Source organism: Aspergillus bombycis, assembly GCF_001792695.1.
Source record: "Aspergillus bombycis strain NRRL26010 chromosome Unknown contig00154, whole genome shotgun sequence".
Taxonomy (NCBI): Eukaryota; Fungi; Ascomycota; class Eurotiomycetes; order Eurotiales; family Aspergillaceae; genus Aspergillus; species Aspergillus bombycis.
The window spans coordinates 27,615-39,666 of NW_019170156.1; the positions used below are offsets into that span (position 1 = coordinate 27,615).

The 12,052-nt window shown below is 49.2% G+C and overlaps 4 protein-coding genes across 4 annotated transcripts; 3 read left to right on the plus strand and 1 right to left on the minus strand.

Moving 5' to 3' along the window:
• Positions 1-465: 465 nt before the first annotated feature.
• ABOM_010850 (uncharacterized protein) lies at positions 466-2,748 on the plus strand (the record flags this gene model as incomplete). Its single annotated transcript, XM_022537978.1, has 4 exons — positions 466-1,366; positions 1,428-1,497; positions 1,555-2,041; positions 2,104-2,748. The coding sequence occupies 4 exons, from the start codon at positions 466-468 to the stop codon at positions 2,746-2,748; spliced, it is 2,103 nt and encodes a 700-aa protein (XP_022383935.1).
• Positions 2,749-3,701: 953 nt separating this feature from the next.
• Positions 3,702-6,411, minus strand: ABOM_010851 (RNA-processing protein PTA1; the record flags this gene model as incomplete). The annotated part of the gene is made up of 8 exons (XM_022537979.1): positions 3,702-3,853; positions 3,910-3,980; positions 4,038-4,870; positions 4,924-5,272; positions 5,326-5,529; positions 5,595-5,725; positions 5,790-5,952; positions 6,074-6,411. The coding sequence occupies 8 exons, from the start codon at positions 6,409-6,411 to the stop codon at positions 3,702-3,704; spliced, it is 2,241 nt and encodes a 746-aa protein (XP_022383934.1).
• A 1,645-nt stretch (positions 6,412-8,056) lies between these two features.
• On the plus strand, positions 8,057-9,691 carry nop12 (rRNA-processing protein NOP12; the record flags this gene model as incomplete). Its single annotated transcript, XM_022537980.1, has 2 exons — positions 8,057-8,182; positions 8,240-9,691. 2 exons carry the CDS (start codon positions 8,057-8,059, stop codon positions 9,689-9,691), a joined length of 1,578 nt encoding a protein of 525 aa, XP_022383937.1.
• An 834-nt stretch (positions 9,692-10,525) lies between these two features.
• Positions 10,526-11,477, plus strand: ABOM_010853 (uncharacterized protein; the record flags this gene model as incomplete). Its single annotated transcript, XM_022537981.1, has 2 exons — positions 10,526-10,882; positions 10,956-11,477. 2 exons carry the CDS (start codon positions 10,526-10,528, stop codon positions 11,475-11,477), a joined length of 879 nt encoding a protein of 292 aa, XP_022383936.1.
• Between the last annotated feature and the right edge of the window lie 575 nt (positions 11,478-12,052).

A 12,052-nucleotide genomic window follows, 5' to 3' on the forward strand; every position in this document is an offset into this window, starting at 1 on the left:
GCCTACAACTCCATTGGTGGCTTGATCTATACTCGGTGCGATGTCATTATGGTTTTTGGCACACTGTGAAAACCGAGTATCGCTTTTGCTCTGGCGCACTTCCCAGCGCTCAAAGCCGGGAACGAATGATTGCCCGTGAGTCTGGGGTGTGTGATCAAATCTCCGCACCGCCTTCAGACACTCTGCCCTCTCAACATACTTTTTTCCCATTCTCCTTCCTGTTGATTTGGTCATTCGGATTGATGTAGTGTGAACGGTTTCCTTGGCATATCTATAATGCATTTTCCGAGTCTCTCTAACATTTTCTCTTCGATCCGTTTAGCTCTTGATCCGACTGCACCCTCTTGACCGCTGGCTTCCTCTCCCCACAAGCATACTGAAATCAACTTCCGTGGACGCCTCATTTTACCTGCCTCTTTTCACCTTCTGAAGCCACCGAGGCCTGTGCACCACCCTCCATAACTAATGGAGGTGGCCGAAAGCAGAGAAACCACCTCGGTCGGTCCGTCCGCCGGGGCAGAGTCCACCGTCACCAATGGCGAACACCACCTTCTTATTGCCGACGCGCTCATAGATGATGATGATGATGGACGATCTAGTAGTCTAAGTGAAATAGACGATGTCTCTGAGAATCTGGCGTTCGACCTTGAATCGCCTAAACCTGAGAAGGCCATGACGGAGAATGATTCCGAGGCGGAAACCGAGCGCATTGAAGATTCTCCGAATAATATTCGTTTGAGAAGAGACATTGTTGTAAGCGCAACTAATCATGGTCCGAGCCCCAGCAAACTAGCTCAGTCAACGACGTACGATGAAGTTGAAGACGAGGAGCATGTGCCAGACGATTCGCCCAGCAAGCCCCGCTCAAAAAATAACCCGATCCCTGACCTTGGTGAAGAGACACCAGGGCTTGACGACTCAGCACTTTCAGAAGGCATCGGAAAGAAACGTAAACGGCACGGCTCTGCTGATGAGCTGGGCACGGAGCTGGATGAAGAGGATGAGCCTCCTCAGAAACGCCGTGGCTCTCTCAGAAGCGAACTGAGTGATCCTCCCGCTGAGGATATTGTGCTGACGCCTGAGCCCATTGAGGAGGAACCCATTGAAGAACCTTCCAAGCCCAACGAGGAAGATACCCCAGTCGACGATATTCCCGAGTCCGACTTGCCAGCGGCTCCTGCTAAGGGAAGAAGGAGTAGGAAAGGCAAGCGAAAGGGGCGGAAAGCGAGAGATGTCGATGAGGATGCTGACATGACTCTCGAAACTGGCGCGGAAGGCGGTGGGGATGATATACTTGGGGATGAGGAGGCTGCCGAACGCGAAGAAGCAGATGATGGTGAGGCGGCCGCCAAACTTGAAGAAGAATGTAAGTTACTATGTCCTCCCCAACCATGTCACTTTCCCTTCGTGCTAATGTTCGAGTGTAGCAGCAAAACGTGTATCTGCGATGGAATCGCTGGCAGTTTTAGAGCGGGAGTTTGCCGCCCTGCGAGACAAGTAAAGATCCCTGCATCTCTTGGACAGACATGCATTGGTTACTGACTAAGCCAATAGGATCTATGATGAACGAGTCTCTAAGCTTAATCGCGAACTCGAAATGCTCAACGGGCCGAACCCCACACATCCCGAGTTTCTGCGGCAGTTGGAGTGTATACAGCGGTATCGGGACGCCAAGATCAAATACGAACATACACTGTATCAGTACCGAATCAAGGCCCTATTGAACAAGAGCCTGGCCGAGCGTGCACAAGCGCATAGTACTTACTTCCAGCGGGCCCGGGACGTTCGTGAGAAGCACTCAAGTGCCATCAGCAAGCAGTTCTATGCCATTCAGCATGATCGCTTCAAGACGGATGAAGTTAGTCCGCAGCATTATATTCCGTTTCCCACACGCCGTTCGCAACAGATTGCCAACCAGACTGCCTACAATCAAGAAGTATCCATTCTGGCTGGTGTTGCAAAGTATGTCGGTTTCCCAGCCGCACCTTCACTGTCTGCTGCACGACCGGCGGAGCTTGAAGATGACATGGAAAAGATGGGCGTAAGTTTGTTCTGGAGGCTCTTCGATCACCATGCTTTAATGCTGACCTAATTTGCGGGCAGATCTCTATTGAAACGAGAGTTCCCATCTCACATCATCATCACTCCACGTTACCGCGAGGCACCATGTCGTCTATGTCGTCGAACGTCTTCCGCGCCGCGGCAGAGGAAGCATTCCTAGAACAGACCCCTTGGGCCAACCCACAGCATCCAATCCATCATCAACAGCAGATTCCGCCAAGGCCACAGAGTCGGGTATTTGAGAGCCCCCGGGCACCGGCTTACACCACACCAGCAGCCCAAAAACGAGTAGTGGACATTCATGCTCCCAACGGGTCGGCGTCCACCATTGCCGAAAATTCCTCGGCAAACAACACGCCCTATGATCACGAGCAGCCCACCCAGGGTCTCGGGCCGTATGGGAATCGCGAATACGACGCAGACCGACGATCCGGGTTCCGTTCATTAAGCTCCTCCCCGCTAGATGTACGGAAACCCCATCCATCCTCGTATAACACACTCGACAACCGATCACCACCGCACCGCAATGCCGGTTACTCACCGCCCCCTGCCCGATTAGGGCTCTTCCAGTCGAAACGTGACGCATCACCACCGCCGCTGCCCTCCAAACCAGCAAATTCCATACATCATCACGGATCAACTGGAGTCGTAGGCGGCTCCGGCTCGAACCAAATGACAGCCCGCTAGAACCCAGAACACTCAAAGACCTCGCCATGATAGCCCCCATCCTCCTCTCTACCCCACCTCATAACGTCTCACTTATTGTCATTGTCTCCATAAAGGTTTGGATAGTGTATAGGGTTCCACACGGTGTTGTAGAGTTGCTCGATTATTCTTTTTCTTATAATGTATGTACGGGTTAGCATGTATGACTGGAATCGAAACAGGGATGAGATCAACTTCAGTTACAGTACCCCTTTTGCTTATTTATCTTTTTGCTTGGGTCTTGGCGCATTGTGAATATGGGATTAAATGGATGCATTGCTTGGGCTTGCCTTGTGTTGTGTTACCTTTGTTTTTGCACAATACCTACCTATCTAACTAACTATACGTGCTCTATGATATACATATCGGCCTTGAGCCTTGTTGATTCTACTTTATTTGAGTGCTTGTTCCTCAGATATATATAAGGATATAATGGACAAAATATAATTGACTAGAGTCATGGTCATGCACTCTCTCAATATGACTATACAATACTCTTACATAACCTAATAGAACCTGGTTACAATACCCATATAGTGTTCAAGATATGACACGGTTAGATAAGTAATCCATCGAGATAAGTGGTATTCCTAAATGGAGACAGAAACACAGAACCTGACAACCTATACTAGAATGGAGGGAACCATAGCAAGTACCTTGCATTTCCGCTGTACATATGCCCAAACATATAGAAAGCGATGACTAATTTCAGTCTGTGTATGCGAAACAGAATCGGATCTGTGCACAAACTAGACGTGACATTGTCTATCAATCATAATAAAATCATGGTCAAGTTTTCTCGCTCGCTTCGGTTTATTTTCAATGGCAATTTGACAGGCCACTGAATGTAGGGATGCCGGGAGCGAGGTATTGACGGTTTGGGCTATGTTTGTGATCGTGGTTGCTGGCTAAGCGCGTTGGTTGGGATTTGGTGCTTACGCACCGTTTGCGACAGGAGTGTTGTTCTCTGATTCAACTGTGCGGCTCACCAAGGTTGATTGTTGTTCGGGTTGTGCTTGCTGTATGGCTACACTCTGCGGACGCCATCTGGCTAGTACTTTACCAGCGGTGGGTCGTGATTCCTCGTCTATTATGAGAAGGTTAGCGGAGATGCGTTCTTGGGGATTGGTGTCAGTAGCTTACATGTCTGGTAAACATCCTCTACGGCATTGAGACACATTTCCCGCGCCGGGGGCCGGAACATAATCAGATATCTAATCGATGTCAGTTCAATGTACTTGTTAAAGTCTCATGGTACATGGAGTACGCACAGTAACGATTGGATGCAGAGATTCACTCTCTCGGGGTCTTTTGCGAGACTAGCTACCCGTTTTGTGATGGGGATAGTTACTTCTGGAATCTCACTGAGGAACCGTATGAAGATCTTGGTGTCTCGAGAATCCAAATACGGCAGAAATCCGTCCAGAAGTCGCAGTGACCACTGGTCGTAGTGCAATAGTACCGACGATTCCTCATCTTCCTCAGCTCGTTGGGACGCAGTAAATCTCATTTGAATTCGGTCATTGTACCATTCCTCGTTCAACCACATGATTCCAACGTTCACTCGGCCCCTAAAATCTTCGAGTATATATCGATACAATGTTTCGCGTATAGAATCGGATATTGTCGGTCTCTTCGAGGAAAGATCTTGGTCGTTCTTCTTGTTGTCTGCCTCTAATCCAGCAGGAGCCCGCGTCGCGAGTCGAGTGAGTAATGTTACCCAGGCGTCCCGATCAAAGGTGCTGCCAGCCAGCCTCGAGAAACCTAGGTGTTGCTGGCTCTTTCCTTTTCCAGTATTTGGCGCCACGCCGCTCGATGCCAGCATGTCAAACACTCTTCCCACTGCACTTCGGCCAATCTCTGCAGCCTCATTTTCCGATAAAGGGGGAGGTTGCGGGAGTACAAACGGACCGAGTGATACCAGGTCAGGCTGAAGATCGGCCGGTTCGGCCGACAGCGCATCTTCTTGCTCTGTCGCCGGTTCGGCAACGTCCATAGGTTGGTATTCGGGCTCATAGTCATCGTCTTCTTCTTCACCCGCTGCCGGTGGAGGAGGATGTGCAGCTTGCTGCTTCTGGAGTGTCTGATACCGCATTCGTACACCCTATCATGATATTAGGACTTGTCTTCTCTCCAAATAAAATGTTTCACACATACATCAACGGCCTGGTGGAGGGCAGACTGGTCTACCCGAGATAAAACAGGAACCACAATTTTGACGAGAAGCTCAACTGGTAGTTGCTTCACGTCAAAGGAGGAAAGGCCAGCGTCTTCGGTTAACGTATAAAGCTGCGAGTAACTGACTGGACCCGGGGGTAGCGGTGACACCTTGATCAATGGAGGGGATTCCGCGTCCAGTTTTGCCCGCTTGGAATTGTCCAGACCATCCGTTGGCTCAGTCGGTAGGCCACGCTTTTTTGAGCTATCGTCGGTGGTTTCTATGCGCGACTGCATCAAGCGCTCGATATGTTGTTGCATTTTACTTGCGAGAGGATGGCTGGGATTTCTAGACCGCCCGTCAGTCTCTTACCTCAACTTGAAACGGCCCATCCTTCTCACCTCTTCATTATATTGATCATCAGGGCCCTAGCTGTACGCTCCATTGACTTGACGCCAACACGAACCGCGGGTGTTACCGGGGTGCGTGCTTGTCTTGCGGGAACGAAACTTAGAATCGCATTGATGATCTTGTTGCCGATGGACTGTCGGGTTCGTATCAGGATCGCTAGACTGTTCAGAGTCGCATTCACTAGGAGGGGGTCGCTAACAACGATAGGTCCATTAGCGGGACACGAGACAATTGGCTTGGGAGAAGGGATTGCTCGTACCTTGCATCTTCCTGAAAGACTGACAGCAATCTATCAAGGAGGCCTGACGCCTCGGCTTCTAGGTTCGGGAGGGAGAGGAGGGAATGATTTCTAGGAACAATGGCCAAAGACGTTTCATTTTGCTCCGGCCGCTGAGAGTCATTAACAGTCTTTCCTTTTTGAATAGCAGGTATTTCTTTTCTTTCCTGTACGTACTCTAGGGTCCGTTAGGCCGTGGGTCTGGACTTGAACCACTCGCTGTACGAACTTGATACAGCATACTTTCACCGAAAATGGGGATGTATCCCATCTCCGGAGTATATCGTCCTTAATAGCGGTCATATTCTCCCAGGCTGTAGAGTCTTCGGGGTGGTTGATGCTGCAATTATCAGAGTGTCAGTTCCCACAATTCCCCAGAGACTGACTTAATTTGGTTTCCTGCGCGCTTCTACGAGGCCTCTCCCCGGGGCGAAACAGAAGGGAGAGCATTGGTCACCTACATATGCCTAAACACCAGGGGATATAAACTGGCCGCAGCTTCCACTATATGCTTCAAAGTCACAGTATCCTTTTCCGGCAACTCCAACGTCTCTCGTAGTGTCTGTAATGCAATCGCAGCTAGCTGCTCCTTTTGGGCCGGAGCCAGCGCTGGGCTAGAGAAGGTCTCCGCTAAGAATTCTGCACCCCATCGTCGTAATTCCAATCGCGATTGCGCACCAATTATAGGAAGGACGCCATTCACAATCTGTGGGTAGAAAGCGGCATCGCCCAGAACGAGAGTGCGGGCGGCGTTGAGCTGGGCGACCTGGTCGACAAGGTTACCAGTCGACTGAGTCATGACGGCTCTGTTCAACCAGCCTAAAGGGAAGATTAAAGAGGGGTCTCGGCGGTTAAGCGAGTCTTCTACGATTAATAGAATCTATAAAACCATGAAAATGGAGAGAAGGGGATCAGGTTAAAAGACGCGACGAGCAGCCTGGCCACGATACCGTCGGGCCAGGAAACAGGGTCACCGGCCGATATGGGGCGTCAATGCCGGAGTCGAAAGGTCGGTTCCAGGATGAGGAGCGACAGGGAAGAATATTGTAGTAGATAGCGATTGTTGAGAGAGAAGTTGGACAATTCGGGAGATTTCAAGATGACGCCGATGGACTTGATTGGGGAAGTAAAGTCACCTGCAGCGGGCCGGCAATTCGGCCGATCATTTGTTAATAAATTGAGACAACATCTAACTACTAGTTACTCATGCATTACACCTTCCACAACTCCTATTTACTTCGGAGAATGTAGATAAGTTAGAAGAAGAAAAATTGCATATAACTTTATGAATACATCCCTTTATCTGTCTTTGTCCTTAAAACTAATAGTGGGGGGCTTTCTGATACAGTCCAAAGTATTGCCCATTAAATCCGGTGCAAAGTATATACTGTCATTCTTATACATCGAGCCGAGCTTATTGAAGACACTACGGAGTAGATCTCGCAAGCATAACCAGCCTGCTATAAAATAGTACTCTACCAAGGTGATGTGCAGGCTAAACACTGTCCATCATTAATTTACCTCTAACTCATGGCTCCTAGGCACTAGTTAGTAGTAGATTGTAATTTTATACAAGGAAAGTATTTCAAAATACCTGGAAACTACAAGTAGTCACGGGGTATGTACTGTACCTACTAGTATATGATATATCAACGATCACCCATCCTGATCGAATCAATCGAACTGTAAACTTTGCAAAGAGTCGCCCACCCTATGGACCAAACTTTTCGCTTCAGAACATAACTCGATTCGTCTCAGATGATAGAATGTTGAGCGGTGAATTCCCTCGACGGGCTAGGTGTGGGAATCATTGGATAGCAAGGGGTTGGAAAGGAAAATCATTCAACCAGTGCATCGCACTTTCGAGAACAGTGTCCAAATGAGCTAAGTGGGGTGCCTCGGATGTTAGCTATTGCTTGTCGAATTACGTGGTCTATACAACGGCTTATCTACGGAGTACACTTTCGCCTTATTGCATTCCTTCTAGAATCTGGCACCCTCGTCCGCGTTGTAAGTTTGGGGGTGATCTAGTGGGTAGGTAAGAAGCCTTTTATAACCATTCAACAAAAATATTCAATGTCTAATATATGAGGTAGTATGATTCTCACTTAGGGTTCACCCTTAGCATATATGCGAGAGGTCCCGCTTGATCCGCGGCTCGGGTCTATCTTTTTATCACCTTTATTCAGAGGTAGAGAGATGGAGACATGTCTTTGTCGGGCGTTGAACTAACGCGATTTATCGGGTTCCCCACGTGATATATCAGCTTCCGTTGCCAAGATCCAAAAAGAGTAAAACAGAAAAAAAAGTTACGCGGAGTACGAACAGCGACAGAGGGACAATACGCCCTCCACCATTGTGTTCCTTCTTTCTTTTTCTTCTTCTTTAGCCAGAAACAAGCCTTAGATTTCGAGAGGCGGGACACTCTCACAGTTAATTTCACCATGGGAAAGAAATCGAAGTCCCAGTCGGAAAATGCTCCGCAGACCGAAAAGGCAGAAATGTCTATTCCCTTCCTAGCTGGAAATGCCTCAGTTGACCCAACGTTGGCGTCCTTGTTTGAGACGAGCGTAAGTGGGTTGTCTTTGCTTGTTGAGAACCTGGCTAATCTCTGTCACATGTTTTAGTCGGGCCCAGTAAAAGCGCCGTCATTGCCCACAACTGGCAGCGCTGTTGAAAAACCCACCGCAGGTGACGATACCAGTGATGACGTGTCGGGGCCTGAAGATGAAGATCAGGTTATGCAGGAAGCTTCCGAAGCCTTGACTGGTGGTGAGCCAGCTCAGGTGGCTTCGGAGCCTCCCAGTCGGAAACGAAAGAGGGTTGCGGGAGAAGATCTCGAAGAATCTTACATGCGTCGCATAGCAAAGGAAGAACAGAAGGAAGAACAGAAGCGCCGTGCGGAAAAAACAAAGAGGCAAAAATCCGAGGGTGAGGAAGAGGATGAAGCAACATCTACCGAGAAAACCGACGACGAGGATGAGGATAAAAGTTCCGATGAAGATGCAGAGATCGCGATTCCCAAACACGAAACTCTGACCGGCAACGCTCAGTCATCTAATATTGACCAGTCTAATCGCACGGTGTTCCTAAGCAATGTCTCCAATGACGCCATCAAGTTCAAGTCTGCTAAGAAAACCCTTTTGAAACATTTTGAATCGTTCCTTTCTACACTCCCTGAATCTACGGGCCCTCACAAAGTGGAGTCGATACGTTTCCGTTCCACGGCCTTCGCGAGCGGCGGAAAGATCCCGAAGCGTGCTGCCTTTGCAAAGCGCGAGGTTCTGGATGAAACCACTCCCAGTACCAACGCGTATATCGTTTATAGTACTGTCCAGGCCGCTCGGAAGGCTCCTGCCGCCCTGAACGGGACTGTCGTCCTGGATAGACACGTGCGTGTTGATAGCGTCGCACATCCCGCCCCGGTCGATAATAAACGGTGCGTTTTCGTCGGCAATCTCAACTTCGTGGACCAGGAAGGCAACGCCGATGATGAGGAAAAGCCGAAGAAGAAGAAGGCACCGGCCGATGTTGAAGAAGGACTTTGGCGGACCTTTAATGCTCACACCAGCAAACCCAAAGATCAGACTACCCGCCAAGGCAATGTCGAATCGGTTCGGGTCGTTCGCGACAGTGTCACCCGTGTTTCGAAGGGGTTTGCCTATGTCCAATTTTACGACCCGAATTGTGTGGAGGAGGCCCTTCTGCTGGATGGAAAGCAGTTTCCGCCCATGCTCCCCCGGAAGCTACGTGTCATGCGAGCTAAGAAACAGCCGAAGAAACGTGAAGCCGGTGGCAGCACTCAAGGCAAACCGCTGCGGGAGGCGGATAAGACGCTTCAAGGTCGTGCTGGCAAGCTTTTCGGCAGAGCGGGTGCGGCCAAGGTCAGGGCAGATGCTACGAAATCCATCTCCAACAACTCATTAGTGTTCGAAGGCCACCGAGCGACGGATAATGGGTCATCGCGCATCCGCGTGAAGACGAAGAGTCGTGGCAGCAAAGGCAAGCCGAAAAACCGCAGCAGCAAACGAGCGGCGGCGTACAAGGCAGCGGGAGGGAAGAAGAGGAAGACCGAATAGTAGACTGAGAATATGAAGTAGATTACATGTTCTGTTCCTCATGTATGTATTTTACAACAGAAATGAACCTTTAAAAGAAGGACCTACGGTAGTTACTATTCTTGCAATGACTAGAAGAACAATCTTCATACACTTACTATGTATGTATGTACTAGTCGTGACTACGGGAGACTAAATGTACCCTGGGTTCTGACGTCATCCAGGAAATCCAGTCAATGGGCCTTTGGGCTAATCCCAATCGGTCAAAGAAGGCAACTACCTACTCTGTACTGCCAGATACTTAAGAACACTACTTCATCTTGTATTAACTACAGTCTCTTACCACAATTGTCATTCTCGAGATTTTTTCCTTTTGTTAGTTGACAGTACTTGGTCTCACAGGACGGGTCATTATTGTACGGCCGTCGATCGATCACCACTCAACCCAGATTCCCCCACCCGACGCGGGGGTGTAAATACATTCATTTCCCTTTCTCGCCAGCAACAGAAGAAAACAGCGTGCGTGAGTGAGTGAGTGCAAGAGCCATAAAAGGACTGCATCGAATCTATATGCACGGTTTGACTCGGTGGACTTGTAATTGACCCAGTTTCGTTATTGTTTTCTGCTTGACTTAGTCGAGGCTGTGGAACTCCTCACATTCAGCTCGGTGCCTAGAGAGTGGATCATTGCCTAGAGCAACCATCAAACCAGCCGTCCACGCCTTTCGCTAATAACGATACATTATTTATCTAGAACGTGCTTTTCCAGTGACTTTAATGTTATCAGCCTTTTGCGATATACCCGTCCATAGCGCACCATTCCTAACACGGGGTCTAGACCCACTTACTTACTAGATGATGCTCCCCATGGTTCCACGCTTCCGTGGACTCAGACGCAGACAGTCGAATTCCTCTAACGACGAGCCTGAGCCTCAATTTAATATGGGCAACCAAAATAGCACTGCTGATGACAACCATGAGCCGACTAACTCGGAGATCTTCTACCCCGAACTCTACGATGTGCTTAAGGTTCGGTATCTGCTGCGATGGAAGATAATCCCTGAAGGGCTACCCGTTGAGATTGTGGACCTGATCGTGGATGCGGCTGAATATTGGCCCTCCATCGAGGCTACATTGGACCAAAAAAGAATTATCCCCCAGGACAGAGATCAGGTGTTGGTCAGGACAGCACCACTGTGCTATGATGCAAAGGTATACTACATACTCTCCAAGCTCCTTAACCTGGCATTTCTCTTCACTAGCCTTGATCACTGACATCGCGTAGACACTGGAAAGTGACTCACCTAAAGTGCTCCCTCACCGGACTATTCATCCTTGTCGGAAGATTGTTTTCTCCATCGCCTCGCATGACCAGGGCTTTGCTAACAGCGGGCACGGCACGTTTGACGGATCCTATACTTGGTTTGACACCGAAATTGTTCCCTCCGAGAATTTGTCAACGTCTGGCAATTCGTCTATTCCCGAACGAGATGCGAACGGGGTCCGGTTTGGGCATGGTCATCCTCTTCTCCTGCCCAGCTCCCACAAACTCCAGGCGAATCGAGCGGCGGTGAGGGGAACCCAGCATTATCATATTACCTGGCATCATCTCGACAACATCGGCGCCGATTCAGCGGAAGCGGAGGAAATCCAACATAACCAAGGTCGAGGACGAGCCACGCTCAATGGTAGTCAAGTCCGTAACTTGCAGATTGGTGATACAATCGCCGTCTGGGGTCGAGCACGGTTTGGGGCGTGGTCGAACCATGTGGAACGATTGTCGGTGCGGGTATTTTGGGCTGTGTAAAGTTGGCGACGCTTCACTGCGTCTCCCGGCTGGACTGGTACATACGTACATGGCATCAATGCGAGGAATGCTGCACTGATTCAATTGTGACTAGGTATACGATAGTAAATAGATATTAAGGCAGGCCCTTTGAGATAGTGATGGATAATTGGGTTAACGGGGTTACTCCTGGAATGCATGTAATTCCCAATATTTTATTTACTTATTTCGGATGACGAATGAATGTATGAATGAATGAATGAATGACATACGTGACTTTAATCATATCAAAATCGTCATGGGATCATGGATCAATGGATACGATCCCAATTCCGGAATAGGGTGACGGCCTTTCGAATCAGGCCGCCAGCAATAACCTCATTCCTTTGAGAAATCACGCAATTGCGCCAAGACTGCGACGATCCGCCACTAACTCATCTGAATATAAGGTCCTCACTTCCTCCATCGCCAGACGCCTTCAAGGATCCTCTGTTTTGGCGATCGAAAGAGACCGCTTGACAGTCACTCAGTCTATGGAAACGGAGACTTCGATCTCGTCTTCGTCCTTTCGCCCCTTGACGCTTTCGCCGTCTTCG